Source organism: Hydra viridissima, unplaced genomic scaffold (assembly GCF_058129835.1).
Source record: "Hydra viridissima isolate aposymbiotic clone 2 unplaced genomic scaffold, HvirCarnegie_v1 scaffold_8, whole genome shotgun sequence".
Classification (NCBI taxonomy): domain Eukaryota; kingdom Metazoa; phylum Cnidaria; class Hydrozoa; order Anthoathecata; family Hydridae; genus Hydra; species Hydra viridissima.
In genome coordinates this window covers 465,457-492,500 of record NW_028324307.1, presented here as the reverse complement: position 1 = coordinate 492,500, position 27,044 = coordinate 465,457, and the positions used below count along the sequence as shown (strand labels likewise).

The window sequence follows — 27,044 nt, the reverse complement described above, 5'->3', positions numbered from 1 at the left end:
GCAACAGACATTGATGGTCAATCTTCTACTCAAATCTTAAATATTACTATCAACTTATCATTAAAATCACCTTCACAGTTGGTTAATATGAAGTTCACCTTAAAACCTGGACTCAGTGATTTTGTTACAATTTATAGAGTTCTAAGAAATGGAATTCAATCTTACTTTGGAGATAAAACATTGACAGTAGAATATATTGAATTGAGTTCCTTTCCCAGCTCTGTTTACAGCATTCAATGGACAAATTGTACACTTTCTCGTGATATTTGTGAAACAGAGAAGTATAAATATGTAGAAGAAGGCATTAAAGCAGCTGCTTTCCCTCCATCCCTAAATTTATATTTTAATGTTTTAAATGTTTCTGTTGCTATGAATGGTATTTGTCTTTACACTAATACTCCACCTAAGGTAATAAATCCTATACCTGCACAAAGTGTTACATATTGTTGGTATTTGAGGTATTTGATTCCAGAAAACACATTTAATGATTCAATTGATGGTGGTACAAGAAATCTAAAGTTATCAATGACACAGTTAGATGGATCTCTGCTTGGCAGTAATAGTATTGCATCCTTTAACTCAACATCACAAGAAGTAACCATTCTTATTACTTCATCGCCTGTTAAAAGTCAAAGCAGCGTTTTCAATATTAATGCTGAAACCAGGCGTGGTTTAAGTGTGTCCACACCTTTTGTCATTACAGTTAATGATCAACCTGTTGCATTGAAATCTTACATACAAATAGTTGCAGTCTCTAACCTTTTTAAAAAATTGGAACCAAATACAAATGTTTACGCAAGGTTCTTAGATGCATTTAGTGCAGTTTATCAATTTAATCCTCAAAGTATCCATGCCTATGAAATAATCAACAGCAATGGTTTAGTGACAATAAAACTGGTGACTTGTGGTTTACAGTCTTGTTCTGGTGGTGCAGTTGATCAAAGACGTCTAAGTCAACAGAAATACAATTTGATTGGATTTAAACCAGATTTTACAATTGAGCAACCAAAGTTTTTGCGTGATGATAGTTGCCAAGGGCAACCTCCAGTAATTTTACAGCCTCTCAGTCAATTTGTTGCCAAAACTTGTGAATCATTTACTTACAACATTAGTAAAAATGCTTTTCAAGATGCAGACGGATCTGAAAACTTAATATACCTTGTAACACAGGTCAATGGAGTATATATTGTACCAAGTACTGCTTGGGTTTATATTGAGGGAATGTCTGTTAAAGGTAATTGCATTTTATTATATATATATATATATATATATATATATATATATATATATATATATATATATATATATATATATATATTTCATGTTTAGTGCATATTTTAAAAAAAATTTAAAGAAAAGAATATTTAGTTGTGATTTTGAGTTGAAATTATGATGGTTCTGTTACTGTATCAATATTTTGAAAATGATTCATATTTTAAAAAAGTATTTCTCCAATTACATTTAACTGTCATGGTTATCATTTTATTGTTGTTATTATGAATAATTAAATTACAATTTAAAATCCATAAATATTTAACTTTTTTCTTCATTTAGGTGTTATACCATATAATATACTGTTAAATCAACCCTCAGGTCTGTTTAACTTTACTGTACGGGCTACTAATAGCTATAGCCTTTTCACTGAAACAAGTCTGCTTATGTCTGTTGATAGAGTACTCCCTCAGATGTATTATAAATATGTCATTAGCTGTAATACTCTTGGCTCTATTCAGACAAGTTTGTTCTACCAAATCCAAGTCACCAACATCATCAACAATTTTTTTAATGAAAGAGTGGTCAACATTTTTTCATACAGTGATCTAGTTGGTGGAGGTTTTAAATTAGAATGGAGTGTGTGTTCCCTGCCACAGCGCTGCACAGATTCAGGGTTAAAAGATTATTCCTCCAAAATCTACAAGCTTGGACAACCAACTTTAGGGGTTAACAACTCACTATTAATTCTTTTTTCAAATGCAAATTTGCAATTAATATCAATTGAAGAGAATGTATCAAAGAAATACATAGGTCCATTCAACTCTCCACTTTCAACAATTAATCCTTACAAAATTTCAGTTAATTATTGTGGTGGGTTCAAGCATTTAATAGATGAAAGTTTGTTTTCTGATGTTGAAGATGGGAATACAAGAAATTTGAAACTTCGACTCTTAGTTTCAGGTGATATAAATTACTACAATTTTAAGCATTTTTTAAGATTTGGTTTGACTTATGTTTGATAAGTGTTAGTTGTAAAGATCATTCATGTATGAGTTGGAGTTTATGGTTGGGAAATATAAAAAAGAATAGTTTTTACAATTTTTTGTTTGAATATCAAAATTATTTGCTGCTTTAGTTGCTGGGTCATTAGATTTTAATTGATTATAAATGCTGATTGCGAATTAATATTTTCAAAATTTTTAATTTTTAGATTTGCCATTATAAAAAGTTGTTGTAAATAAAGTTCAGTTTTTAAATTTAGGAATTGATGTCAGTATTCAATACTCTTGGATAGTTTTAACCCAAAACCAAGAGATTATTGGTATGCCAACTAATACTGAGGCAAAATCTCAGTACTCTATGCAACTTGTTGCTCAAGATTCTTGTGGTCTGGAGACATTTGTTACTGTAGTACTAAGCTTTAATTTATCTCATCAACAACCAAGTTACATTTACCGATTTTACTATTATTCTAAGATTGCTTCTGATGTTTTTAGTCGCTTCATATTTATGGATACTCTTGCTAACTTCCTTGGTGATTCAGATCGAAGCAATATAGGCTTTACACAGTTCAACAAAGATGTAATATTTTATTACAACTGTTCTATTTCTTATGCACCTTGTGATCTATACAGATTTGAAACTTTATACAATAAGTTAACTACTAATGGCAATCCCCAAGTAGCTTTAGTGAGTGCTTTTGCCACAAATTTTGATATTACAAATATTGGAAAACAAAGTGAAAGTTGTAAAGGGCCATATACTCCTATTGTTGTTAATCCTCCCCCGATAGTATTTATTTGGTTGTGCAGATTTTTTACATACTACATACCTGAAAAAACATTTTATGATTATGAGCAGGGTTACACGAAAAATCTAAATCTGACTATACTAAACAGCATTTCTGTTTCTAGTTTAATTCAGTTCTCTTCATCATCACAATCAATTTCTATTCTGCCAACAGCTTCTTTAATGTCTTCATCAATAAGATATTCATATGATCTTGTGGCCACTAATAATGCCCAACTGAGAGCTACAACATCTTTGGTTTTACAATTGCAAGGACCATTCAGCATATTTCAAGAATGCCAAATCAGGCTGTTGTTAATCAAAGGTACATCCCTACACAATTCACTAATTGAGGCTGCTCAGTTTATAATTGGAAAACTAGCAACTTATTTTGGTATCAGGGAAGATGAGATTGTTGTTGTAGATTTGCAAGATTCTAGAGATTCATTCTACTTTAGCTGGAGTTATTGTTCAAAAAGTTATCAATTATATGTTAATAATTCTGATGATCAGAATGTAGATTATATTGGATTGCAACAGAAAATTTTAATGAAGTTGTTTTATGATGATCGTATCACATACAACACAAATTTTAAAAACATATTTGGAAGCTATTTTAGTGTGAGTACTGTAACAACGAGTTTCACAAAGCGTTGCGCTAATTTCCCTCCTATAACACTCAAAGATGAAATTACAATTATCATTAGTTATGGTGGGTATTATTTCCACTCTTACCAAAACAATTATTTTTATGACTTTAATGAAGGTGGAGCTTTTAACCTGAAAATAAAGCTGTATTCTTTTGAAAAAATTCCCGTGCAGCTTGATAGCTGGGTTAATGTAGATATTGTTACTAGACGGATTATTGCAGTTGTTTATGACGATATTCGAAATGACGCAACAAAACGATATCAATATTTTTTGACTGCCATTGATTCATCAGGGTTGACTTCTCAAATATCTGTTATTTTACTAAAAGATAATACAATATATAATCAGGTTGTTCCATTCTATATTAAATACTATTTTTACTATGGTGGTTCCAGTGACTCAGTGTATGTCAATCAGAGTCTTTACATGGTTGACAGTATTCGCAATTATTTTACTTCAATTACATCAACATCAATAATACTAGTAAAGTATTTTACCAAGACATATGGGTATTTTGAGTATCGTGTGATTGCGTGGACAATTGCATTTCATACATGTGAATCGAGTGTCTTAAGTAAAATTAAAGACATTTACAGCAGTCAAGGTACTTATTTTTTATAACTTTATTCATACCAAAATCAGTTTATATACTTAATCTCTAAGTAATATATAATCTGTTTGTATTTTGTAGGAATATATGTCTAAAATGTTTTGTTAATTTGTAGTTTATTTTTACTTATTTTTCAAGGTGATTTTCTAAGCAGAGAGGTTTTACTAAAAACAAATTTTTTTTCTTTTAAAAGTGAGAAACATTCTTAACCAAAACTTTTATATAATATGCAACAACCCTGGGTTTTTCATAGTCACACAATCATATGACTAAGATGTAAATTTAGTTTAAAAACAATTAACAAGCTTCACATAGATATAAATATCTGCAATAAATCATATAAATACAAATATCTACAATAAATCATATAGATACAAATATCTACAATAAATCATATAGATACAAATATCTACAATAAATCATATAGATACAAATATCTACAATAAATCATATAGATACAAATATCTACAATAAATCATGTTCATAGTGCTTAACATCAGAAAAACTCAGAACATTACAAAGTTGGTTGGGATCAATGAAACTATCCGTTGAAAAATCTTTAAGTTCTCTGAGTAAGGGGGGAGGGGGTTATGATAAAAGTGTAATTGAATTGACTTATGATTTTGAAATGTAAAATTGTTAAATTTACTTTAATTTTAGTATTAATTTTATTTACTTTAATATTTTGATTCTCTCAATAAACAAATAATGTTGAATACAAAGCACACAGATCTTTATAGTTGGGATTTTAAAAGAAATTATTGAGTTGGTATTTAAAAAAAGATACTATAAAATCTATGGCATTTAAAATGGACAAGAAATTAAAACTTCAATTTCTTCTATTTCTATGGGTGTTGCATACATCCCTTGTCACCTACTCTTACATATATCGTTTATATCCCTACTCTTACATATATCGTTTATATCCCTACTCTTACATATATCATTTATATCCCTACTCTTACATATATCGTTTATATCCCTACTCTTACATATATCGTTTATATCCCTACTCTTACATATATTGTTTATATCCCTACTCAGATCCAAAATCAAGAAAAACCGGAGTCGAGAAAAATCGAGAAAAAACTCCATCGGAGTTGAGAAAAAATCGGAGCTTCAATAAAACTTTGTTATAAATTAAAAAATTAAACTATCTAGTTGATAATTAGACATTGTTCTTATATTTAATTTTTTTATTTTCATATATTTCGATTTATAATTTATAATATATTTTTAAAAAAATTATATTTTTATATTCCTTAGTACTTAAATATTTTTCTTATCGTAATCTTTTAACGAACAAGTTTTATCTAATAAATGGCTTTCTAACCAGCATCGGTTAGGAAGAAGGCGTGAACTTTCAGTTAAATGCCCTTCCGCGGTGCTCTGTAATAAAGACTTCTTGGGGTACCTTTAGTAAAAACTAAAAAAAGAATATTAAAAAAGTATTTATTCTGAAGATCTTTTAAAATAATATTTTAAAAAGATGAAAACATTTATCATTTCATCAGAAAGTGAACTACGAAACTTTGTGACAAATCTGGAAGACGAGGAGAAAACTCTTTCTGCTTCCGAGGAAGTTGCTTGAATTCTGTGGATGGCTAGTTCAAATTTCAAAACTGCTTCTGATTTCACACCAGTTACTTCGTATTCTTTTAACTGATCGGTGAAGGTCTTGACTTTTTTTGGCTTTTTAGCTGTTGATTGATTTTGATATAAAACTTCTTGAATTTCGACAAAAAAAGATGTCGATTGTGATGGTTCTTCTTGTTTGCTTTTAGCGCGATCATCTGATTTTGTTTGGAGACTATTTTCTTTTGTTGCAAATAGTTGATCAAATAATCTTGCAGCATAAACTTGAATATCTTTTTTGGAAGCATAAAAAAATGTGTGGTTTTTATTTTTAAAAAAATCGGGATTGTGCAAATAACGACTTAATGATACCAACATAATGTTTTTACGATTTTCGTATCTGGAGGTTAACGCCTCTGCAAAATTAGAACTGATGTCAGTTTCTACAACCTTCAATTTCCTTACTAACGTTTCCATAATGATGTCACACTCCAAAATTGTTGTATTTGGTTTTTCCAATCGAACTGCAGCGTCAGCAATGATTTCCAATAAGTCAGACAGTGATTTTAAGAAATCCAAGTCAATATCATCTAACATGTTTAAGCAGTGTAGTTCTTCAAGTGTTTTTTTTACAGCTTCTAAGCAGTCCAAAAATCTTTTGATCATTTGAAAAACACTGTTCCATCTAGTGCGGTTGTCGAACAATAGTCCTTTGTCATACGAAGATCCATAAACTTTGTGTATTATTCTTTTAAGAACTTCATATCGAAACGATGAATATTTTAAAAACTTAATTAGTATTCGAAGTTTCTGTAGACTTTTTTCGATATTTTCTTCATATTCAATCTCATTCTCCGAATAGTCAATAAGAAACTCTCCTTCAGTCTCTCCATCAGTTTCTGTTTCTGTTTCAATATCCGATTCAGTTTCTTAGTTCACAATTTCGCGACAACCTTTTTTAGCGTATAGCAAATCACAAACACTCAAATGAATTGAATGATTCTGGCAGATTTGATGTGGAAACTTAAACATGGTACCCAATTTCACCATCCGGCTACAGCCATCCGTAGTTTTACCTGCAACATCTTCATCATCTATACCGAATTCTTTTAATTTTTGCATTATTAAAATGTTTAATGTTTCGGCAGAACTAGGAGACGGCAATTTCACCATTCCTAAACAATATGTTCAGTCGTGATGAACATTTAAATTGTAGTATCTTCTACCTCTATTGCTACACCATTCGTCACCTGTTAGTCCAAATTTTTCTCCTTTTGCTTTCAATGCAGCCAATTCAGCAATCATTAAACATTTGGCTTCAGCATGAAACATCTTAATTTTTTCTGAAATTGTGGACGCTGACTTGGGCAAACTATGCCCATAATTTTCAATAAGCATTCTTAGTGTTTCAGATTGAGTTATGGACCTAATCGAGTATCCATCAAGAGCTGTCAACTTGGCAAGAAGATAGTTTAACGATATCTTAGTCAAAACTGGTCTGGAACTGGATGGTTTTAAATCTATTTTCTCGCAACTTTTGATGTGACCAATTAGGCCGTTTGTGCTGCTTCCTGAACAAGCGATTCTTTTATGGCATTTTTTGCAATCTCCGCATTTCTTATCATTTACTAAAACTTTATCAAAGTATTTCCACGCTTCCGAAACCATTTTTCTCTATAAGAGAATATTAGACTTAAGGTGGAGAAAATTATTTTGATCATACGATATACGACATTATTGTAAAAAAAAAGTATTATATGTTTAAAACTTACCTCGTTATTTTAAGACCAGTTTTTGTATATATTTGTGGGGAATTGTTTTGACTTTCCCTGAGACACTAAAGAGTCACTGTTTTCTTTATGAACTTGATAATATTTTTTCCCATCTGACTGCGAATCATACATTTTACAAACTAAACTCCCCTTATATACAGTTTTACAAACGCGTCATTTTAACACATTGAATACATTAAGAGCGTACATGCTTAACAACTACGTACATTAACCCTTTCCTGCCTTATGGTACTTAGAAATACCACCACATTTTTCGTCTAATAACTTAACACAAAGTTCCTGACGTTACTTTTAAGCCTAGGTCTTAGAAATAGTACTTCTAGGTAAAATAAAAATCTTAAAATAATCTGAGCGTTTCCTTTTAACTACCTTATTATAGTAATAAAGTTAAAAAGCGGAAATTTTCAAAAATCACTACCCCGGCAGGAAAGGGTTAAGAACCTGCACACATTAGCACCTACTTACATTAAAACCCACATGCATACATAAACACCTACACACACGCTAATTGCATCTTGAAGACGTGATTCACGACATATTGTAAATAATGATCTTGACTTTTTTTTGTAAAGGTAAACTACTAAATAGTTAAAATACATTAACTAATATCACACACGCATCATATTTTAAAAGTTTCTGTTTACAATATCTTTGCTTAAAAATTAAAAAATTCTTGCTTTTTGACAAAAAAAGATATTTTATCATGCATTACATTTTATTATACCGCAACTGATTTTTGTGGATTTAAAAACTTCTATTATTATAAAGATACTATTATAATCAAAAGAGTTTCTGCAATAGTACAATGGAAAAGTACGAGTATGTTCTATTATATGGTTTGGAATAGAATAAGCTTTTTTTTTGAGGTTTTTTCCACCACCACCACCTATCCCACTGTGCATTACTAATTGCTTTGTGATGTAAATTTGTGTTGATATTGAACAAAGAGAACACTTATATTTTGAAACCAACATTAACTATTGTAAAAACAGCGTAGAAATAAAATAAGAATTAAATTATTTTACAAGTAAAAATTGATATTTTCTAAAAACCTCGTCGAAGTTCTGTCGAGGTTTCTCGATTTCTCTCGAACTCCGAAACTCCGAAAAACCAAGAAAAATCCAATGAGACGGAGTTCCGAATGGATCCATTGTCCCTATTCTTACATATATCGTTTATATCCCTACTCTTACATATATCGTTTATATCCCTACTCTTACATATATCGTTTATATCCTTCTAAAATGTTTCCATGTAAAAATGTTTTTGAAATCATTTGAGGATAAAAGTTGTTTGGTCATGAAAGTCTCAAAATGTTTTTATTCTAAAGTATTTTGATTGATTCAATTTTGAATCATGATTCAATTTGTTATTTATTTTGCTAATAAGGTATCCTTAACACTGCAATTACAACATCTCTGACTGAAAATCCACTCTACAAAGTTACTCTTGTCAACTATGTTTCAACATGCTTTCCAACTGTTAATCCACCTCGACCTCTAAAGCCAATACCTCCACAAACTGTTGATTTTTGTACAGTTTATGTTTTTCAATTGCCAGCTGATTTATTCATTGACAGTGTTGATGGTGGCACACGGAATTTGCCATTAACATTGTTGGGAAGTGATTGTAAGTTTAATTTTTTTATGCTGATTGATGTGAAAATGCATGTCATTCTATGGAATATTTAAAACAGATTGTTTTATATTGGTTTGATTTTTAAAACTCAATCAGTAAAAATATATTTCTTCTTCATTAAAGTTTATAAGTTCTCAAAATTTGCTTGACTTTTATGATGAATTTTATTTTAAGAATTGCTCTATAGCAAAGGTATAGCTAAAATGTATGCTTTGTAAAAATTATTCTTCTAAAATTTTGATTGATATATGTTAAATGACATTTTACTTATCAAGGTTTGCATTACAGTTCACCTAAGCATATATATATATATATATATATATATATATATATATATATATATATATATATATATATATATATATATATATATATATATATATATATATATATATATATATATATATATATATTTTTTTTTACTTTTACACTTTTATTAAAGCCCAAATTATTGCTTTATAAACTTTTTTCATATTTTTACTTTTTTTTACAGATAAAAGAGTATCTACCTCATCTTGGATTCAAATCAACTCAGCCACTCAACAATTATATGCTATAGGCATCTCATCAGTATTTAACATACAATCATCCTTCAGGTATTACATTCAGGCTACTAATAGCGCTAACTTAACTGCTACATCAAGTTTTGGCTTTACAATTAACAATTCTCCATTCACAAGTGACTGCAAGATCGCAGTATCTTTTAAATACAAATACATAGTTGAGGATTTGGCTGAGTTAGATTTGCTCCAGCTTTTTGTGGAAAGAACAAGCACTTATTTTGGTGATGCAAAGGTTACTAGGATAAAAATATTAGAATTTAAAAAATTTGATAGTTCATACCAAGTGGTATGGAGTAATTGCTCATTTTCATTTTCATCTTATTTGGAAGCATCTCGTGGGCTCACAATGGCTTACTACAGTCAAATTAGTCAAATTTTTTCCAAAGTTGTTTTAGATACTGGTATGGTAAATCCAAGTTATTCCAACTATATGTCTGAGTATTTTGAAATCTTTAATGTTTCTGGGAATTATGACTGCATTGAAGAACCACCTGTTCCTAATACGAATGAGTATATTGTATATGCTGAATTTTGTAGAATATTTTATGATAGAATTGACAGGAATGCCTTTTCTGACAAGCGTGATGGCAATACTAGAAATTTAAAGCTCAGTCTTGTGTTTGAAAATGGCAATAAAATCCCACCTGATCATTGGGTACAAATAAATGAAGATCAATATATCTATGGTATTTTGACACCACAAGTAATTCAAAAAGCTACTGAATACAAATATTTAGTTGTTGCAACTGACTCTTCTGGTAGAACAGCAAACATATCATATAAGATTCTTACAAGCACAAATGAGATGGTGTTTGATGCATATTTTCGAACAGGATTTAAAATTGGACAAGTGGACAGCAGCACTTCATTTGTATTATTTAGGTTTGTAAACAATTTATCACAGTATCTTAATGCCAGTGACAAGGTATTTTTATTTTATATATTTATCTTTCCTTTATTTTTATTTTTCTTTTTCAAAAGTTTTACTTTTTAAGTTATTAAGTAATTTTAGATTTTACTAAGTAAAAACAAATCTTTTTATATTTAGACTGGACAAATCTATGTAAAGTCTTTTGAATATCCATCAACAATTATTTGGACACATTGTTCCCTAAAAAAATGTAGTCCACAAAATACGGATTATATCATAAGAAGATTGACCACTGCACAGTTTGCACCTGTACCACAGTTTATCAATGCTATGCAACCCTATATAATTCCATACTCTACTCAATTTTACTTAGGAAAGTGTGGCCCAATTGGTGAAAATAAAACCATTGTAGTTCCTCCTTCCCCAATTCCTGTTCCTGAATGTGGCTTTTGGACTTTTGATGTCCCCTTGAATGTTTTTAAAGATCTTTCTGGGCAGGATTCTCGTTCATTTTATCTAAACTTATTATATCAAAATGGTAGTGCTATTCAAAAATCATCATGGTTGCAATTCAATGGGCCAGAACAAAAGGTCTATGCTCTATCAACAGTCATACAAATGAGTTCATCCCAAACTTTTCTTCTCACTTCAGTGCATCCATTAACTAATTCATTTGCATCTGTTGAATGGACTTTTAAGCATAATCAATTTGAAGCCTTACAAAAGTCAGGATCAGAACTTTGTTTCTTTGAATTTCTTTTGAGCTCAGAATACAACTCTGACTACAATGATATATTCATTGTAAACTTGTTTATGACAACTTTATCAGAGTATTTGAAATCAGAGAAAAATACAATTCAAATTTTTAGTTTTCAAAGGTATTCTGGGTATCCTTATAATTTTATAATAAGATGGATAAACTGCACATACACTGCTGAGTTTGTTAGGTTAGCATACTCAGACACCTATTATACACTTATTTCAAGCTTTCTAGCACAAATTACAACCTTTAAAAACAATGCATATGAAGTAAGTGACATCATTTACAGATATTTTAAAGAAAACTCCAAATTTACAATTCTGTCAGTGTCAATAAGTAGCAAATGCTTCAAGCCCCCTAACACTCCACCTAAATCAAATGGAGATTTGACTTTGTATTCAAAATGTGGTATTATTCGATATCTTGTTCCAGAAAATGCATTTTTTGATGAGCAAGATGGCAGCACACGACATTTGCAGTTATTTTTGAAAAAGATTAATGGTGCAGAGTTAGATATTTCAGATTGGCTATTCATAAACAGTAGCCAATATATAATAGGTAAGCACTCATTTTTAACAAAAGTATTTGTTTTTTAAAAGTATTTATTTAAAAGTATCTTTATTTTAATTATACTTATTTTTATTTTTTAAAAGCATTTATTTAAAAATATCTTTATTTTAATTATACTTATCTTTATTTTAATTATAATTATATTTATTTAAAAGTATCTTTATTTTAATTATACTTAGTTTTAAAAAAAATTTTAAGTAATTATTTTTTTTTTTTTTAAGTTTGTGATATTACATCAAATTGTTAACAAAAATTTAACAGGCATCTTTAAGGTTTTGATTAAAGCTCCCTTTGCTGGATCTTTATAATTATCTTCCATATTTAAAGATTTCATTTATTCCACTTTGAGCTTGATGGACTTAACTTTTTTCTTGTATGTTTAAAAGTTTCATAGTTTCGTTTAAAAGTTTCCGTCCTTTTTGTATTTCAAGGGATTTTTATCTCTTTTGCAGTAAATTCCCAAATTTTATTTCTTAAAATTTATTTATACTTTTCAATGATAATTTGGGAAATTTACTAGCCATTTTTATATTGCTAACAATAAATATAATTTCAAATTTGTATAAAACAATTACAATTATGTAGCTTAGACATTGAACATGACAATATTATATCCCCTCTCCCCTAATTATATCCCCTCTCCCCTAATTACTATTGAATGTTATACTCCCACATCAAGGTTTCTTTTAGTTCCATATTTCAACAACATTTAGTATGTATCACAGGCAATACAAATTCTGCATTTATGTTTTTTAGTCAATCAGTATTTAGATGCAGTTTAAACATCTCAATTAATCTTTTAATGTGCATGTTTTTAGAGAAGAAACTAATCTTAGGAAAGTTCATTTTTTCTTTAGCATAAAATAAATTCTTTTTTTCTAGGTCTCATATCAAATGAAACTATTTTTGCAAAAGACCAGTATGAATTTATGCTGGAAGCTGTTGATTCACAAGGAAGCAAGGCAACCTTGAAAATTACAGTTTTTATGCCAAAAGATCCACTTCCAGTACCTGCTTTTGCTGCACATCTGACGTACACACAAAGTACTCTTTTTCCAAACAACATTTTGTTTCAAGTTCAGATTGTTGAAAGGTTGGAGTTTTGGGCGACCAATAAGAACAACATTAAAAACCCTCATTTTTTTCTCTACAGCTCGCAGCCAAATGTCATAAAGTTTACGTCATGTGAAAAATGCACAAATCGAGATTTAAATCAACTTTTTCGAAATTTTAGTGATAATGACTTCGACTTTGGTTTTGGCAACATAGAATATGTAGATGAGTTAAACAATGTGATGAGTCCTTTGCTAGAAATAGAAAGTATAGCTTCAGAGATAATTTTCAATTATTGTAGTACTGTAGCGCCTTTTTCTAAGTCTTTAATACTTCTGAATGTGTGTTACCTATGGTCTTTTGACCTGGTGTTAAATGAAACAACTTCAATCTACAATTTTAATGTAACTTTGACTGGTCCCAGCAGATCACCATTACCGTCAAATGAATTTATGTGGCTTAACAAATATGTGCTGGAAGCATATCCTAAAGAAAGTTTCTGGAAAAGTGTGCAGAATTTTAGTTATGAGTATATACTTTTGGATAAGTTTACTGGTAATGCAATGACTTATGATCGACCTCTCACCTTTCAGAGTACAGTTGGTAAATTCTTTTACTTTTTTTATTTATTTTTTTTTTTTACATTTAAATTTTTCAACTTGAAATAAGTAACTAACCCAAATGAGTAACTAACTAACATTTTTTAGTATTCTTTCATAGTTTTAAAAGTTTTTTTTAATAATTTTATGAGCTAATAGTATTTTGGTAAAATTAATCAATATGTTTTTTAAAAAGAATTTTTGCATTATTGTATAAGTACCAAGATGATGGGGGGTTTTTCTCAGGGTTTTTTTTCTTCAGGGGGTTTTCTGTCTCAAATGATTTATCTAATAAATATATCATCAAGATGAACCAACATTAGTATATTTCCCTCTTTCATTAATTAATTAATTTTATCAGATAAATTTTGATTTTTGATAAATTTTGAAAAATTAGTATTTTGTTTATTAAGATTTTGTAGTAAAAATAAAATAATTTTTTCAGATTTTATCAGATTACAGTCTTTATTCCCCAATTCTATAACACTCAACTCTACAACATCGAGAGCATGAATAATGTCAGAGATGTGTTTTATTTCTTCTTCTTTTAAAACCAAATCTGTTCTGCATAAACCTAAGAGCTTTTCCAGTAATATTTTAAAATTATTGTTTTAGTATCCAGAAATACAGGCATAAGCTCTTTTTGTAAATCAGTTCCATAAATTTTTTGAAGTGCTTTATTTTTAAGTAATGATTTTCTAAACAGCTTGAGTGTTTTACAAATCTTTGATTTAAGAAGAAGCATAGTCCTCATTAAACTGGATTCCCTCGTCAACATTACTGTTACTTTTTCATTCTAGGGTTCTCCATTATCATTATTATCATCAGGTTTAGAATCAGCTTTAATTTTATTATCCTTGTCATTGATTAGTTCTTCTCAAATTAATTTAAATGCTAAACCTTTTTTTTACAAAGAATATTGCATACTGCAAGATAAATTCCATGGCAATGACAAAGTTGGCGGACACCATTTCACACTCGATTTTCTTTATAACTGGTACTCCATCAGTAAGCCATGTTCATTCAACTTGTCAGTAACAACAGTAATTGCTCTTTCTGAAGGTGTTTAACCATTTTATTCCAATCATTCCAAGACCATATCATTAATTTTGACCAAAGTTGCAAATATGATCAGATATGATCTATAGCTGTTAAGCAAACTAATACCTCTTCAATTTTGCTATCTATTTTTTTAAAGTAGGCAACAGTGCTTGGCTAGTTTAATGAATTTAAAAAAATGAAGTTTTTGACTTTTTTGAAACAATGAACATCAGCATAAATTGAGCTCTAAAAGATAAAAGAAACTTGAAATTGATGAGTGGATATAAATTTGACTGAACAACTTTTGCATTTGAATATTTATTTATCTTTTTTAACTAATAAAGATGCTTCCAAATTTCAGAATAAATTTATCAGACAACATTACAAATGGTGGCTAGGCTACTAGTACTTTCACACTGAAAATCTGTTATTTGTTTACATTTCTCAGGAGATAAAAGTAAAAGCAATATCCCTTTATTCTCAAAAAATGCCAAATTTATTTTTTGTAAAATATTCAGTTAACCATTACCTGTTTCATTGATTAAGTAATTGCTGTTTACCACTTTTTTGTAGGCGATGTAATCCAGGTTTAAAGAATAACATTACAAATTTTGATTAAGAGTATCTGCTTATTTATTTTACTATTTGTGTTAGAAAGGTTTATTGTTGTTTAATTGGAAGTTTTCAGATATGTCTGTCAAATTACTAAAATCCCTGAAAATGGCAAGGTCTAACTTTAATATTATAGGATGTATGTTTAATTATTTTGCATTTTACTTCAGGAAGTGTGAGTATCAACTCTCTTCAATATGTAGTAACAGTTCAAACATCAACTGTGATGGACCAAGTTGATAACTTTTACATAAGTTTAGTCATGACCTCTGTTCGTAATCAAGTTGGTCCGAAAAATGGGTCTAATATTCATTTCCTACGATGGGAGAAGCTAGCTGTTAATCGTTATAGAGTTTACTGGCTTAACTGCTCAATGACCAATGATTGTACTTCTTCTGATTATAAAACAGTCCATGCTCTTATTTCTTCTATGACTCTACCACCTGGTTATGTTGTCAATGTTCTCTTAAACAATTGCATCAACAAACCAATATCTGGTTCAGCCATACAGTTATATATTCCAGTTTGTGGTTTGTTTAGATATAAACTTAATGCAACTTTTACAAAGCCAGGTAATATTATCAAACTGCTGCAATTAGATGGCAGTGAGCTTCCGTTTGATTCATGGATACGCTTAAATGCAACATCAGGAGAGATTTATGCTCTGCCAACAGAGTACATTATTCGTCTTAAGCAAATTCAGAGATATATATTGCAATCTGCTAATGATTTTGTAACTCAATACAATGTTAGTGTTGAAGTTGAAAATGACCGAGATAGCTATTATTCAGTAAGCACTGGATTTCAAAGTCTTTTAATTCCTACCACTCCATTATTGGATATAGAAATTAAACTTCTTGAACTTATTACTAGTTACTCTAAAAGACAGCTCACTGATTTTCGTGTTTTATATATAGAGGCTACACCTGGAAATAGCTTATATTATCTTAAATATGCAGATTGTACTGTGCCAAGAATGGTGTGTGAAAAAGAACAGAAAAGTATGTTAGAGAATGATGTAAAAATTATGACTGTTGATGGGCATGCAACAGATAGCTTTAGTACATATGTCATGCAATACTTCACTCTGATCACAATCCAGCATGATATATCTGCCTTAATGGTGCAGACCTCCCCTATTGTTAAAAAGGTTCTTCCAACAGTAGTTCTGTATGCCTGCCAAGCACAATGTATTGATATTAGTAATATATTTTTTGATTCATACAACCAAGATAGTTTAAAGTACACTTTATATTTCTCTGATGATCGTATTGTGCCAAACTCATATTGGACTCAGTTAGCTAATCAATATATATGTTTTTACCCAACTGTTAATGTTACTGAGGGGGTATATAGCTTTAAATTGCAAGCAGCAAATACTTGCAATAATTCAGTACAAATTCCTATTACTGTTAGTATTTTGAGTACTTACAAAGCAAACTTAGGTTATGAATGGTCAATGGATGTAAATATTTCAAGTAAGTCACGTGATGTTTATCAGAACTTTTCCGACCCATATAATACTGATATTAGTATTTTAAAAGCAGTTTATGAACCACTGCTTCAATATCTTTCTAAGTCAATGGGCGCTCTCCAGCAAATTCAAATCATCGATTATAAGATTAACAAGAATTTACTTACACTCAAAATTGGCGATTGCCGTATATGCAATGAAGAAGTTGTCACAAGTTTAACAAACACTTTGTTTTTGCAGCCTGGAGTTTTGAGTGACGAGTTTAAGAAAGCTGTTCAAGTTGTAAGTGCAAGTTCTGACACAAGATGCAATTCAAAGTCACCCAAGTGTAACACGACCCGAATTGTCCTTAAAGCTCAAATTTGCAATTTTTTCAGCTTTAAATTCAATGATGATTTATGTGTGAGCAACAAGAATGATGACATGAGAAGTTTACTCACAACTGTTTACATTGCAAACTCAGGAACAGAAATTTTACCAACTACATCATGGTTACAATATGACAAACAAACGAGGACTATTTTTGGTTATCCTAAATATAATGGTAACACAGCCCTTTTTAAAAGATACTCATATTTTTTGAAAGTTACTGACGATGGCGGCAACGAATCTATTGTAGAAGTTGACATTGACGTTTATGGTGAGACTCCTGTTCTTGATTATCAGCTGACTCTCACTGGTTATATTGTAGATCCATTGAAGAGCCCTGCGCTTCAAGAAATTTGTTTAATTGAAAAAATAAGCAGTTACTTTAATTCATCAGTGAATAGCATAAGCTTGGAAATTAAACAGAATCAAATTGTTGATTACACTTGGAGTTTCTGTAGAAGAATGACAAACTCATGTGATTGTTCAGAGATTAAACGTTCTCAGCAATTAATTGAAAAAGCTAGTTTTAGTGAAATTATCAAAACTTGTGTAAAACGATTAGATACAGTTTATACACTCTATGGTTACTGTAAGGCAACCATGGGGCCTCAATTAATTAACGGTATCTCAGAGATCTTTGTAAACCCTGGTAATTTTTACAGAGTGTATTTGCCGAACGATCAGTTTATTGATGCTGAAGATGGTGCGAATAGCAACCTTACACTGTTTCTTGTGAATACTAAATATGAATCGATATATCCGGATTGGTTACAGCTTTACAGCAATTCAATTTGTGGAGTTATGGGATATTTTGACTTTTTACAAGTTGGATACAGCAAAGAAACGAGCCAAGTATATTCAGTGGCTGCTAAAGATTCTTGTGGAAAAGTTGCATACGACCTTTTTACCATAAAACTTACAGAAACTTTTCCCTCAATCAGGTACAGCTTTTATGTGTGGTTTGACTTTCCATACAATCGATTAATTGGGAATTGCTCAGATTTGGGTAATCTGATACAACTACTTGCTAATACTGCAGGGGTTAGTTTAAGTGACATAGTGGTTTACAAGCTTTCTGGAAATAATGTTACAGTAAATGGAACGTTCATTGAGTTTGGCTCTAGATTCTATTCAACTAAATCATGCGACGATGATGAGTTAATCACATACGTAGAGAAGTTTTATAAAGATGAAAAAGGAAATGAAGTTTTTATCCAAAATTTGCAAAACTCTGGTTACAAAGTTGTTAAGGTTGAACACGATCAATGCCCTGCTACTCCAGGTATACCCCCATTGTGGATAATCCTTATTATTATAATTCTGTTTTTTTTGCTGTTATTTTGGTTACTATGGTTTTTCATTCCGAGATGCTGCCCAAGTTGTTGTTCCAGATTTTGTTCATGCTGCGACCCTTGTTGTAAAAGGGGCGGCAGATTTGCATCTCTACCTGCTGACGGAAAGACGTGTTTTGACTCTTGTTGTGGTGGTTATTTGCAGCGTAGCAGATCAAACAGTTTATTTTCGACTCCAATCAATCAAAAACCATATCCTAGTGTATCCCCACCTGTAAGTTATATCAGTAAAAAAGATAGCATCACCTCAGATGATCCTAATAACAAATCTAATATACCGTTTATTAGTGATGACGAACGTGACTGGCATCATTCTCTTGTTGATAGCTATACTCAAACAAGCGAGCAGCAGACGCCCTCTAATATAATTAAAGATCTTATAAAACCGCCATTACCTGTTTCGATTCCCTATCAAACAGAATCTTGGCATGACGAGAGAAAAGCTAGTGTTTACAGCCGATCATATCGAAGCAGTGTAGTTGAAGACAATCAAGTTAACTTGCAGCGCCATTTAAATCACGAATATCGTGATGAACACTTTCATAGCAATAGACCGAGTTTTTCTCTTGTTAAAGGAAAAGAAAATGATCTTATTTATTCAGATTATCCAGATGCGACAGATGCAACCAGGCAATATATACGTCCATCAATAGCATTAGATACTGATCTTGCTTATTTAAAATCAAAAAACAGACGTTTTCATCGCCCCTCTGAGGAACGTTCTCAGTTAGTCCGATATGATAGCGGCAGTTTAAGAAGACGTTCTACAATTAAGAGACCCATTACTGTTAAAGTTCGGCGTTCTGAGCTTAAAAAATACTTAAGATCAGGTGATTCCAATAAAATACAAATTCAACCGAATGATATAAAACGGCTTCTACGTGGTAATGGAAAAGTGAAATTAGTAGGTGCGAAAGATAACAGGTACTACACGAACTCACGCAAAACATCTGTCAGAAAGGTTGACCGTAGTTACAGTACGAGCTCTTTATCAGATGACTTTTACTTTGGTAAGTCCGTTCGAGAATTACCTAGCAGTACAAGTAACTCCTTAGAAATATATGATCGGCCTCGTAGTTATAGTGATTCGTCTATGACAGATTACTATACACTGGAACAGCGAGAGGGCGCGACAATCAGCCCAAGAAAGGTTTCCATAGCATTACCTGATAGAACTTCGCCTCGATTTCATGAGCGCATTTCCCATGCAAATTTAAGGAAGGATTTATCTCGCCGAACTGGATTCGAACAAAGAAACGAACGCCGATTAAATGATCAATATCGTAAGAGGTCTGATTTTGAAATGAATAAAAGAGATAAATCGAGAGAAATGACTGGATTGCGATTCAATAAGGCTTACGACGAAGATAGTTATCTTTAAGATTAAAAAAAAAAGATGCTTAAAATGAAGCTATAGGGAAATTTTCTAAATGAAAAACGCTGATTAAAAAACTCAAAAGATATCGAAAAATTAAAGTTTCCGATTGTAAAAATAGAAAAAGATCATTATCTTTACAAATATAAATATTTAAATCTATTTATAAATATTTAAATCGATTTATAATACCTTAAAACAAATATCATTTTTTAAAGTGAAGCGATAGATTTTTATTCATTGTGAATTTATTTTATTTTAAAAATTTATATTTCACTATAATATCGTTTGTTATAAACACTTGTAAAACGCGGAGTCAAAAAACCTTTTGCCTCCTAAATTATTATCAAAGGCTGCCAACTCCTATTGTAGGATATCTTTCACAATTTATATACAATTCTCATTGAATTGCGCTGTGAAAGCAAAAATAATCTTCATGAAGTCCGTTTATGAGACACTTTTGAGTTCTTTTAGTGGAAAGATTAACTTTTAAACCCCAATAATATACTTAGTTGGCTACAGGCAACATTAAAAAGCCATCTTTTTGTATAAACTCACTATTTTGAGTTAAAGTAGAACTTTTTTATTGTTCTGTCTTCAAATAGTATACGAGAAACAAAAAATGTTAAACTCAATATCCATAATTTTAATGAAAATGACTGTAAACAAAACATTACACGAACATTTTTGTGTACAGCTTCTTTTTTTTTTTTTTCAGCATATACAATCAAAGAAGTAGAATTTTGACTGCTTTATATTCGGGTTTCAATTTTTTTATAGCCAAACAGGCCCTAGATAGAAATGACAATCTGTCAATTTCAGAGCAAGCCAAACGATTTTCTTCCCGCCTCACATGTTATGGCTGAATATGACAGAGAATTTTATGCTGATTAAGAATCGCATAAAAGCATAATCGCATAATCGCATAGGTCTCAAATTCAAAGTAAGGTGTTCTAATTTGAAGTTTAATGTAAAAAAATGTACGATACATCGCTGAATGGCATTTACCGGACGTTTCCTTATTTACTTCTACGTAATCATTGGGTATGCTTAAGTGGCCTGTATTTTGTAAACAATATGTCATATTGTCAGACATGATTTTTAGTTACATTTGATGTTACACAACTATTTGAGAATAAATGATGCGAAGTAAAGTTCAATAAAATTAGTTAACATATCTTTAGGTTAAAATATATCTTTCAGTTGTGCCTTTGTATAATTGATGCATATATTTTGCATATAATTTGGAGGCACTACTTAACTTTCTCCCCACTTCAACCCCGACCCCACCCCATATCCCTATCTTTATGATTGATTAAGATAAAGAGTTTTATGCTGATTAAGATTCATGTAAAAACTCAGGTTTCAAAGTCAATCTAAAGTGCTCTTATCTAAAACAAATAAAGCTGTTTATTTATACTAAAAAATATATATATATTTAAAACTATTGACTTTCTTTTAACACTTCAAGCAAACCCTCCGTGAAAATCGATTTTCAATATGTCTGTCATCTAAAAAGGAATGTTTTACAAAAGTATCTCTGTTACTTCATTTATCCACATTATGGCTCTTCGAAAACCGACAGTAAACGATTTTGATTCCCTTTCCTTGACAGAAATAAGTGCAAAGTTCAAGTAAGAAATAGAAGATACAATTTACTATTGAAGATCTTATGGTTTACTCGCTGAAAGTATGAATTTTAGTGTATTTAACATGCCCCGCTCACAGCAAATAAGGGATGGATCAATCGATCAAGTCATTTGGAGATGCCCAGTAAGAGATGCAAAAGAATCTTCAGCATAAGAAAGACAGCTCCTTTGAGAAATTCTACCTACATTTGTGGCAAATATTTGGCTTAACTTTTTGGAGGTTTGGAGTAAACTTGCTGGTAAAAGCCGGAGATTATCAATAAGCGATTTAAGGCAAGAGCTAAACATCGGAAGTGATGACGCATTGTTGATTGGAATGAATTTTCAAAGATGTTCGCGTCTCATACTCTCTCAATAACCCTAATCCAATCGGCGGTCCCGGGTGTATTGTTTGAGCAGATGAATATGTTTTCTGTCGAAGGAAGTATCAAAGAGAATAATCCCACATCAGTGGATATTTGGTGGATATGAACCTTCAGCTAAGAAAGGGTTTTTTTAGTTCCTGTCCAAAATCCCAATGCTGTAAGATTGATTCAAGTCATACATCAATGGATACTTCTCTGGGGTAAAATGTGGGCAGCATCTAATGGTTTTCAAGCTCCTGTATATTTACATGGCACGGTTAACCACACCCTCAACTTTGCAAATCTGCAGACAGGCGACTTAGGGGTGGGGGTGGGGGTGGGGTGGGGGTGTTTTGAGAGTTTATTGCTTTTTTTTATTTTTTGAGTTTTTCTTTATAAAAATTCTATAATTAGCTTATTTTATCAAAAAGTTTGTTTTATACGTTTTTCTTTTTTTCTTTTAAAGTAGAAATATTCAGGTAAATAATTTTAGAATTACCCTTTTAGTTAAGACCGGGGCTTGTCAAACGGATAAGTTGTCACAAGTCTTGGAAGTTACCCCCATAAAAGTTATTCCATAATATTTACCTCTATAATATTTCCAATAAAAAATCTTACAAGACTACGAACTTTGATTTAATTAACAGTTTATCTAGTAAACAAGTAGTATGGTTTAAAAATGTGATAACCCCTGTCTTCCCTGCCGCATAGGAGGAGTAAACTAAAGATGTTGTATCTGACAATTAATTTTTTAGCACTAAATCTATAGCTCATTCCAAGCATAAATAAAGTCCGTCGTTAGTAAAGTTTTAGGGTGGTTGAATGCTAAGTATCACTCGGCTAAAACTAATTCTAAGATAAACAATTCACCAACAGAAAGAGAAAAAATCAACAAACTTTTCCCTGTATTAGAATCATTTGAAAAATTTAGAAATCAAGCTATGGTTACTGACATAAGCGCTTACACTTTTAGCAAAATGGGGATATCCCTAGTCGCCTAGATTCAAAAAGAAATTTTATTCATGGTATTTAATGAAAATCATCCAGAAAAATATGAAATTAGCAATAAATAACTCCTCAAAATTATAAATCTCAGAACCTAAAAATCAAATACACAATGCGTCATTAAATCCAACCAATCAAAACAATCTGAATTTTTAGGATGAATTACCAGAGCTGAGGATATTTTCGAAACATAAATTCAGAACTAATGTAAAAATAAGAAAATAGTTAATATAAAATTTATGATGAATAGTTAACTAGATATTTGTAATTTATAATTTTTATTTAAGTTGAAACTTGGAAAATTCAGTTATTCTTCATTTCGTATTCTAACCAACTTCTTAGTTTGGATACACGAGCAAAGACTGAATAAGCTGCTGAAGCATCGCATTTAGGTGATCCCCAACTGACCACACCATGAAGATGCCACCTTCCACCTGATCCAGTCCTACAAACAAAACCACTACCTGAATCTCCATGGCATGATGCCATTGTCGTAGCCCCACCATGGCCTGCGCATAACATCGTCTCAGAAATCTATGAAACAATATAAAGAATGAAAAAACTGTGAAACTTAACGATAGATAAAACGTTTTTGCTATTTTGCATAAAATGTATAAATTACTCTTCTATATTGAAATAATGTTGAACAAACTTTTAGAAAGCTACTAGTACCGGTATGGGTATTATGGCTTTGTTTAGTTTGCGACATTCTTCATTTGAGACAGCAGGTAGTTTAGCTTGTTGCAACACTGTGTGAGGTGTTCCATTTACCGCAATCTTTCCCCAGCCTAAAAAAAAAAGTTTGTATAATGCTTATAATCCTAAATTTAAATAAAAATTCGGGAGTGGAATAATGTTCTGCCATTTTGATTTTTACCTGTAACAAAACACTCAGTGCCGCTTGGCACGTCGATGATCGGTAAACAAATGGGTTGCACCCATTTATTGAATTGTATCGGCTTGCTGAGTTTTAGAAGCCCAACGTCATGATCTAGAGTTAACCGCCAATACGCAGGGTGCGGTATGATTTTTTCAACTGAATGATCCACTTCATAGCCTTCGACTTTGCGGACATCGTATTCACCTACCCTAATTAAAGACTGTTTTGTTAAAATTTATGACTAATAACAAGTAAAAACAAAGAAAGATTTGTTTGAATGAAAATTTTTGTTCTTTAGTTCCATTATATTGGGATGAACTAGTTATATGTTTTCAACCCCCTTGTTTTTTTGTTGTTGTTTTTTTTCTCTCCTTTTTTTTTTTCTTTTCAAGTTTAAAATAAATGTAACTATTGAATAAACTGAATTTATTTTTTTTAAATTTTTTAAAAGTCTGTCAGAAACACCCGCCTGGTTATAAAGCTTCCTATTGTATCAAAACCTACTGTACTGTAGCGACACCTACCTGACAATAAAGTTTGCCGCAGTAGCTTCCCTCGGTAAACAATGGGCAGCAGTGATAACATACCAAGGTGAAACAATTGTTCCACCGCACCCACGAGAACCTCGATAATAGACAACAACTTGCCAAGGCCAAGACCCAGGTATAGCATCATGTCCACCAACTACCCTACTTGATGCAATCTGTTGTATTCCACAGTACTCTTTATTCATCCAAAGAAAAAATTATTCATATATAATCATAAGCACATTAAGAACTATCATAATATAACAAACATTTGATGTAATTATAACAAAATTACAACAAAATTACAACAAAATTACAACAAAATTACAACAAGCTAACCTGCTGGTGGTTTTGTAAGTGGAGTAAGAGTTGGAGGGTTGGAACCTAAATTTCAAAATGGTAAGAATGGCAAAAAAAGAAAGAATTTATCAAAAAGTAAAAATTTAATTGCACGAATTGATGCTTTTGGGTGTTAAAGTGAAATTAAAGAAACCTGAGCACGTGCGACAGCATCTCTTTTTAAAAACAGGAGCATTACAGTCGATACTTTGACTACATAAAGTTGATTCATCTTTGCATTCTAAATGAAAATCATCATTAAAAGACAATAAGCCATGAAAAACGACCCGTTGAAAAAGTAGATGAAAAAGTTTTTGATGAAAACTGATCTTCTTTAAACTTTTATCCAACTTCAAAAAAAAAACAAAAAAAAAACAAACGGACCAAATAATTTAAAAACATTAAAAAGAAGCAATTGCAATTGAACAATTTAACAACAAAAGCAACAACAACAAGACCAACAACAGCGTTATTAGATGCAAAAAGTTAAAAATGAACCTTCTTGTGTTGCTGCAAAACCAATCAAAACCAACAGAACTGCAAGAAAAATACTTTCCATTTTTTCATGCAACTTTCATAAAAAAGAATATTTTATGCCTGTTCATAAATTTTATAAAGAGGAGGTATTTTGTAAAAAAGTATTTTGCAATGTGTTTGATTAATTGTGGGACAATCAAAGACATCTGTTAGTACCAGGCCTCATTTCAAAGCCTACTTGAACGTTTATTCTTCCTAATAAACATTCAAAAAAATGACCCTTTGTATTACGTCTTTTTTTGTTTTAATTTTTTTATTTTTTTATTATTTATATATATAAATGTTTATTTCTATTAAGTATCTTTAAATGTTTAAATGAGGCCGTTAAATATTTTGTGGCGAAAGAATTTGTTCGTAAATTATCATCAGGAACTATTTGGTGATTGGAGAAAAAATTTTTATTAATTCTTATTCATGATTAGTTTACTAATTAAGGCGTGAGATTTTTACTTTTCATTACCAAGCTTATTTTGATTGACATTTTGGTCGACCCAAATCCTCGCGAGTTTTATTTTTAATACTTTTTAGAATTAATTTTTTTTTTTTTTGAGTTGTGTGAAAGCTTTTACAGCAACACGAAATTTATCAATGGATTTGTTTTATACGCTGAGTTTTGTGGCTCATTTTTATGGGTTAAGTTTGTAGTTCATTAATTTGGTTGATTTTATGAAACTGTTATCCGACAATGACTTTTATAAATTTTTGCAAATTCTTAAAATGGAGTCTGAAGTCCGCTGTTTTTTTCGGCGATCGTGTTGAACTCATATAAATCTTATGAAAAATTATTATGCAATTTACGTAAAACTTGTTTCACATATAAAAAGATTTTATAAATATTTTATAACATTTTACATGCAATTTCAGCATCCAGACCACAATATTGTTCGCATAAAGTTGTCTTGGTTTGGTAAATATTTAAATTTATATACATCTGTGTTGATGCATCGTGTCCATATTTATCAGCTTTGAGCTGCTGTAAACACAACAGCTTCTAGCAATTAACTTGCAGCTGTTACGCCTAAAGCTTCTTGTATTATTTTAAAATCACTTCATACTTTTATTTCAAATTTTAATTTAGGTTTTCATATATTCGAATATTTTGTATATTTCATATATTTTTAGCATTTTTTTCACTTTAAATTTTAGGCAGTTTTTATTTTAAATAGGAATTTATTTTACATCCCAAATAAGCACATGCGAGTTCGTCAAACTTGGCAAGTTCGAGTTTTTCGAATTTTTCGAGTTTAAAGATTTTGTTCAAGTTTTCCGATACAAGTTTGTCAAATAGTAAAATTTTTCAAATAGTTCGAGTTCAAGTTTGACAGGTTTGTCAAGTTTAATTTCCACTCGAATTTATCAAATTTCATAAGTTTATCAAGTTTGTAAATTTTAACAAAGTTATTTAACAAACTTAATTATTTGAGAATATCAATCCAATATTTTTGTGATTGACAGATATTAGATGATTTGCCTTTTTCACCTGCAGAAAAAAGAAAGAAAAAGAAAAATTGGTTACAGCATTTCAAAGGTTTTTAATGACCTTACATTTCTAAATAAAACGTTGTTTCAGTTTTCAAAAAATGTTTTATTGACTGGTACATTTCTTGAGGTCCGTGAGTATATAACTCGCCGATCTTTGACTTTAATAACTCGTTCGTTTAGCCCCCCCCCCCTCCACCCGTCTCATGAGCATATTTATCACTTCAAAACAATTTTTTATGAACATACAACTCACTCAATCAATCTTGAAATAATCAATATATTAGAAGATTATTGCATTACGATGCCATCATTTATGCATCACTGCAGCCACAAAACGCAGCTTCTTGATGTTGGATTTAAGAATCCACTCAT

The 27,044-nt window shown here is 30.8% G+C and overlaps 3 protein-coding genes and 1 pseudogene across 6 annotated transcripts in view; 1 reads left to right on the top strand and 3 right to left on the bottom strand.

Moving 5' to 3' along the window:
- LOC145186900 (uncharacterized) overlaps positions 1 to 20,069 on the top strand; it is a 31,851-nt gene extending 11,782 nt beyond the window's left edge. For 3 of the 4 annotated variants that reach the window (XM_090094961.1, XM_090094962.1, XM_090094963.1), the window contains exons 3-10: positions 1 to 1,234; positions 1,555 to 2,175; positions 2,477 to 4,258; positions 9,022 to 9,261; positions 9,764 to 10,758; positions 10,882 to 12,022; positions 12,917 to 13,690; positions 15,510 to 20,069. The exon at positions 1 to 1,234 is cut by the window's left edge and continues 1,457 nt beyond it. In XM_090094961.1, the coding sequence (XP_089951087.1) occupies positions 1 to 1,234; positions 1,555 to 2,175; positions 2,477 to 4,258; positions 9,022 to 9,261; positions 9,764 to 10,758; positions 10,882 to 12,022; positions 12,917 to 13,690; positions 15,510 to 19,915 (11,193 nt within the window). In that variant the 3' untranslated portion in view covers positions 19,916 to 20,069. Of the gene's footprint in view, positions 1,235 to 1,554; positions 2,176 to 2,476; positions 4,259 to 9,021; positions 9,262 to 9,763; positions 10,759 to 10,881; positions 12,023 to 12,916; positions 13,691 to 15,509 lie in introns of those variants that run through there. The other variant, XR_016454721.1, reaches the window with a different exon arrangement.
- Positions 5,655 to 6,857, bottom strand: LOC149884409 (uncharacterized). Its single transcript, XM_090094965.1, has one exon. The coding sequence runs from the start codon at positions 6,503 to 6,505 to the stop codon at positions 5,717 to 5,719; it is 789 nt and encodes a 262-aa protein (XP_089951091.1). The 5' UTR covers positions 6,506 to 6,857; the 3' UTR covers positions 5,655 to 5,716.
- LOC149884408 (uncharacterized) lies at positions 6,634 to 7,507 on the bottom strand (annotated as a pseudogene).
- Positions 20,070 to 22,956: 2,887 nt separating the features above from the next.
- On the bottom strand, positions 22,957 to 25,311 carry LOC145187102 (chymotrypsinogen B-like). The gene is made up of 7 exons (XM_080063415.2): positions 25,152 to 25,311; positions 24,808 to 24,894; positions 24,654 to 24,698; positions 24,312 to 24,510; positions 23,785 to 23,996; positions 23,580 to 23,695; positions 22,957 to 23,441 (listed from the first exon to the last, which is right to left on the bottom strand). The coding sequence occupies exons 1-7, from the start codon at positions 25,210 to 25,212 to the stop codon at positions 23,211 to 23,213; spliced, it is 951 nt and encodes a 316-aa protein (XP_079919541.2). The 5' UTR covers positions 25,213 to 25,311; the 3' UTR covers positions 22,957 to 23,210.
- Positions 25,312 to 27,044: the final 1,733 nt, after the last annotated feature.